General features: G+C 47.0%; 2 protein-coding genes across 2 annotated transcripts; one reads left to right on the forward strand and one right to left on the reverse strand.

Annotated features, from left to right (window-relative positions):
• The first annotated feature begins 403 nt into the window (after positions 1–403).
• Positions 404–3916, forward strand: LOC123428504. The gene is made up of 7 exons (XM_045112723.1): positions 404–786; positions 1006–1035; positions 1671–1766; positions 2293–2410; positions 2932–3250; positions 3364–3418; positions 3505–3916. Exons 1-7 carry the CDS (start codon positions 664–666, stop codon positions 3577–3579), a joined length of 816 nt encoding a protein of 271 aa, XP_044968658.1. The 5' UTR covers positions 404–663; the 3' UTR covers positions 3580–3916.
• Positions 3917–4176: 260 nt separating this feature from the next.
• LOC123428505 lies at positions 4177–5496 on the reverse strand. The gene is made up of 2 exons (XM_045112724.1): positions 4751–5496; positions 4177–4647 (listed from the first exon to the last, which is right to left on the reverse strand). Exons 1-2 carry the CDS (start codon positions 5116–5118, stop codon positions 4419–4421), a joined length of 597 nt encoding a protein of 198 aa, XP_044968659.1. The 5' UTR covers positions 5119–5496; the 3' UTR covers positions 4177–4418.
• Positions 5497–5841: the final 345 nt, after the last annotated feature.

Consider the following 5841-nt stretch of genomic DNA (forward strand, 5'->3'; position numbering starts at 1 on the left):
GCTTTTCGGGATTCGTAAAAACCTAAAAACTCCATGTTCGGGGTCGAGTCTTGGTGCCTCATGTTTGGAATTACTTTGATTTTCTTGTATAAGTCCAAAATATGGACTCAAGAATACACATATGATTTTTCAATATGATTTTGCTAACTTTTCCATTCAACGGAAGTTTAAATTTGAATTCCGGGAGGGAGGTTGCGGTTCGACGACAAGTACGACGACATGGATAGATACCTCAGCCTTTCTTTTTCTCTGAGATCAGATCGATCTCTGGACGCATCACACGATTTGACTCGAGCGTTTTTCTTTTTTCAGAATAAGCAAGGATTTTGAATTTTTTTAGCAAAACAACGAATCAAATAAAAGAAGAAATATGGGGATACTTGACTTGGGCCTAATCTACAGTATCCACTCGGCAGCCCGTCCAACATTATTCTACCGTCTCTCTCTCTCTCTCCCCTGAAAAAAGAAAAGAAAAAGGGAGCGGCCGCCGGCGTAAGCGGCGGAGGCGGAGGCGGAGGGAAGAAAGGTGCGGCCTTTCTTGCCTAAAATTCCAGCGGCGGAGGCGAATCCAAGGGGAGGGAGGGAGGGAGGCTAAATCCTCGTCGTTCGTCTCCCGGATCGCCATTTCCGCGCGAGCGAGAGATTCGTCCTCCGCCGGCGGAGATGCAGGCCGCCGCCCCGTGGAGCAAGGGCCTCCCCGGCCTGCGGAGCCACCTCTGCGCCGCCGCGTCGTTCCACTCCACGCCCGCCTCCCCCGCCAAGTGGAAGGGCAAGTTCGATTCCAAGGTCCGGCCGCAGTGCCTCAATCCCCCCCTCTTTTCCCGTTTCCAGCCGCGATTCTTTTCATTTTGACATGTACAGTAGTTTGTTCCTGGTCTCACACCAGGGTTATCCATATTGATTTACTACAAGTTACAGCATCGCTCATGTTCGTATTTTTTTTTTCCATATATGTTTAGCTTAAATGCTGACCCTATAATTTCCTGCTCCCAATTCATTGTGCAGCATGAACATGGGGAACGGAAGCTATCCAAGGTATGCTTGGACACATCTCTCAACTGTAATCTCGACTGGTTGGGAACATGAGCGCCACCATTAATGTCAAACGCACTTGAAGCTCAAATCAGCAGCTTAACTTCATGCCTGTTGCAGCTTGCAAGATGGTCGGTAACTATGCTCGGTGTGGTAATACCAGTGACTGCATGGAGTTATACTAACAGAGTGAAATGTACTCCCTCTGTTGATTGATATAAGACGTTTTGGCAGTACAAATTGAGACTGGTTGGGAACATGAGCACCGTTATATTAATGAACAGAGATAGTATTTTACTACATATTTTTCCTCAGGGTGCTTGCATTCTCATACAGTTGCATAGAGCTCGTGGCCATGGTTTTCTAAAAACTTGGTAGCATATAAGGTTTTATAGCTACATACCACAATTTGATTTGTCAAAATGAAGTTGAGCGCCTCTAACTGTGTTATGCATTTGGTTCACTGCCATGTGTTTAGTAGCCAAAGCAAACTCAATGAGTCAATTCATCAGGCAGAAAGAAAACAGTTATAGGTTTGTAATTGATGGTTTATTTAGTAGCTGCCTTACCATGATTAGGTAGCATTCGACAATTGTGATGCTTTGAGATAGTTCTAATGGGTCATAACTCTTCAACAGAAATATGAGAGATACGTTGTTCGTCAAAAACGAGCAGAAGGAAAGAAGGACCTGAAAAATTACCTTCTGTATGGAAAGTCAACACCTCATATACAGGTGAAATTTCTGTTCGAGTTTTCATATGAACTTTCTTATCCTTCCTTGACTGGGATAATTAAAGCAAAAGTTTATTTCTGCAAGCATAAGAGTTGGCAGAAAACACCCACCATCCATTTAGGGGGTGTTTCTTTACAGGGACTTTTTGCTGTAGGGACTAAAAAAAGTCCCTTTTAGTCCCACGTGAAAGAAACAGGAGGGACTAAAAGGACTAAAAGGGAGTATTTGGGACTAAAGGAAGAAGTCCCTATGGGAGGGTCTTTTTGGGACTTTTTTGGCACTTCTTCGAACAATACCCCTACTTTTAGCATGTCATTTAATAACTTCTAGTACATTGCTAGGGGTAACATGGTCTTTTTGCATGTCATTTAATGACCTCTAGTCCCTGTTTAGTCCCTGGAAAGAAACGGGTAGGGACTAGGGACTTTTTAGTTGGGACTAAAAAAAGTCCTAGGACTTTTTAAAGAAACAGGGCCTTATTATGGCTTGTGTACCTGAAGTCTACAGTGCACTTGTATTCCTGTAGGATGGAAGTACGGGCAGCTTTGCTAATTCACATGATATTCCACGATTCAAAACATTCAGAAAAAGACAGGATCACAGTTCAACAAAACCTCGACAAGGAGTACACCATCAAAGAAAAGGTATTGTTCTATCTTAGCACAAAATAGGTGCATATTTTGCTTTTGGAGCACTGCTGCCTTGGGAATATCATGTGATCATTTAGCGATTCTGAATTGCTATGTGTAGATTATATTGTATGTCACTCTAGTGGTTCCCACAGGATTTCTATCGAGCTGTTTGCATGGTCTGCTATTGACTTTTATGCATATCTTACACAGTCACATTTGAGGGCAAACAACTTCTACATACAGCCTACAAGCCAACTACTCCCTCCGTCCCAAAATAAGTGACTCAAGTTTATACTAACTTTGTACTAAAGCTAGTACAAAGTTGAGTGACTTATTTTGAAACGGAGGGAGTATATGATTTCCGATCCTTTTGATTACATTATGTGGCTTGTTCCTGTAGTAAATGATTGTGCTGCTTGATAGGAGTGGTTTATTGAACTTTCATGGATTATAGCATGGATCTGTGATGCTGGCCATCTAGATCACTTCAAGTAGCTTCATACTATGAAACTTAGATGAGCATTTTTGTGCAGACAAAAAGGACAAGGCGAAGTTCTACAACTTTTTCTATGAAGCCCATTATGTGAATCCTGAAAAAGTTTTTGAGACCATATTTGGTGAGCATCACCAGGGTTTTACCTGGTCCCATGCATCATGGGAGGGTTTTCACTTCAGAGATTCATCGTTTGGATTCAGACGGGCTGGTGAATCACGAAGACAAAGAGTTGAGAGCGAAGACGAAAGCGACGACGACGACACCTGTGAGGCAGCCGGCGTCGGCTCACATGCGCACAGGGTCACCCTTGGATTGCCACCTCGTGGTCCACTAACCCTAGATGATGTCAAAACAGCGTGAGATTCCGTTTTTTGGCATGCCTCCTCAAATTGTTGCTTGTCTCTGCCACCCTTGCAAAATTTTGTTTACCACTCACTCTGCTGGTGTTTACCCGATTTACTCGGTGCAGCTTCCGCGCGTCTGCTCTGAGGTGGCACCCTGACAAGCATCCGGGCTCTTCACAGGTGGTTTCAAAGTTGAACCAACAAGAGATGCATATCCATATACTAACAGAGGATTTGTCCATTCCCTACATTTGTTTTGTGCACAGGCGGTAGCCGAGGAGAAGTTCAAGCTCTGCGTCAATGCATACAACTCGCTCTGTACCGTCCTGAAGACTGCGTGATAACCCCGTTCCTCCATGTCAGAGTCGAGCGCGTGATTTTGGCAAGAAAATCGTTCCATCTCTTGCCGGGAGTGGGGGCTCCTGAACCGGAGCTAGAGCTCTTCCCTGCACCCACCTGTTGTTTGTTCCTTTCTTCAGCATTCGTTTTCTTTCACTAGAGATTTGAGCCAGCCAACAGAGCCAAGCTCCGACTTCATGGAAGGAGATTGTGTTGTAACATGTAGCAATACGAAATTATACTACAACATGTCATTGTAAGCTGTAACAAGAAATCCAGATGGTTATTTCATATCATCTCTTGATTTCGAAATGGGGAAATAAAAGGAACTTTCTCGAATGCATACATCAAGCAGTGAAATGAAATGGAAGCTTCCTTGCTACGTATTTTCCAGTGTTGCTCTCAGATGTGAATGTGATTCTCATCTTACTGTAGTGTACATTTTGGATAAGATATCAGATGGTAGTACAATTAATCATACATGCCTGATGCGATGTGATTGACATGGACAGTTGCGTTGTCATGGTGGATTGATGATTTGGCCGAGCGAAAGCAAATCAAAAGCAAAAGCAAAGCAGAGTCGGTCGCAATCATGAGCATGACACCAACGAAGATCCTTGACATTAATGTAGGCAGGCAAGCAGATCTCACTCACTCTTGGTGCTCTTAATCAATGCGGGCAACAGCAATTTGCCCAGGACATTCTTGGTGCTGCTCGCTTGCTAATGCTAGGAAAGACAAGGAGCAGAGCACAGCACAATGGATTTGATTTTACCAATCCTGATGAAGAGAAGAAGCAGAGAGAAGAAGAAGAAGCTAATGGTGGGTTAATGGGATAGGGCTAGAAGCAGAGGACAGCGACTGCGGCGGCGACGGAGAATGCGAAGGTGGCGATGAGGAAGGCGAAGTGGATGGCCCAGCTGCGCCTGAACTTGGCGAGGTAGCTCTCGTGCGGCTCCTGGTAGGGCACCTCCACGTCGGCCGCCGCCACCACCTCCCCCGCCGACTTGAGCATCCTCAGCCGGTCCGCCGCCAGCGCCAGCGTCAGCTTGTGGCACCGCCGCTGGTACCTGCAATGCACCCACCCACCATTGTTACTTTCTTGCTCTTGCTCAGCTCAGCCAGATCGAATCTATGGAACCCAACCACAGCAATGGGGAGGGAGGGGAGGACCTGAAGCCGTTGAGGCAGCGGAGGTGGTGCGCGACGGCGGCGTAGAAGGCGAGGTGGGCGAGAGAGAGGAGGCCGGCGGGGGCCCAGAGGTGGCGGCACTGGAGGCGGGCCCCGCCGGCGACGGCGGAGAGGACGAGCGCCAGGAAGAGGAAGAAGGCGAGGAAGAGGCGCCAGAGCTCCTGCTTCTGCGCGTCGGCGCTCCGCTTCTTCTCCACCGTCTTGTCGAAGTGCAGCTGCACCACCGCCCCCAGCGCCTGCGCCGCCGCGTCCCGCGCCACCACGTCCACGGCCCCCGTTCCCCCTCCCCCTCCCGCGTAGGAGGACGGCGGCATCGTCACCAGCCGGTGCTGCTGCCCCTGCCGATCCATCTAATCTACCAAGCTAGCGTCAGTCAGTTGACTCGGAGCGGAGCTCGGTGCTGAGACTGAGCTGGGCAGTGAGGTGGTGAGGTGAAGGTGGGGAGTGAGCAGTGCCACTTGCTTGTCCTCACTCCTCACCTCAGCAGAGGTAAAGTTGATGCTTTTATTTTATTTACGCCAGTGCCACGCCATGGGTGGATCATTGGATGCTTCTTGCACTGGACAGGATCAGGATCACTGGAGCGTGAGCATTCCTTCATAATGCACTCATGGTGAAAAGCTAGTACTCTAAAACATTTCATAACTTTTTTAGCTAGCTACAGTAGCTGTCAGGTAACTAGTAAGATGAAAAAGAGAAGATTCACGGAAGCGCGTGGCACGTGGTGAAGCACCTATGTGATTGACTGTGAGCACTAAGAATGCATCCATGTGTACAGTGGACTGGACCGTGAACAATTATAGTGGCCGTGATGAGTTAGTGAAGCATTTCAATTTTTAGCTAGCTGCTAACAATTTAGGGATGGAGTAATTATTTAGTATATGGAGGAGATGGAAAAAGAGATGGAGGAGAGAAGATTCACGAAAGAGCATAGCAGGGGCGGGCACGTGATGAAGCATCTCTGTGACTGTCAGCTAGTGAGCACTCAGAATGCATCCATGTGTACAGTGGACGCTTGCTGCTATGCTCCTCCTTCTTCTATTTTTTTATTAAATTGGAAAAATATTGTGTAG

This window comes from Hordeum vulgare, chromosome 2H (assembly GCF_904849725.1).
Source record: "Hordeum vulgare subsp. vulgare chromosome 2H, MorexV3_pseudomolecules_assembly, whole genome shotgun sequence".
Classification (NCBI taxonomy): Eukaryota; Viridiplantae; Streptophyta; class Magnoliopsida; order Poales; family Poaceae; genus Hordeum; species Hordeum vulgare.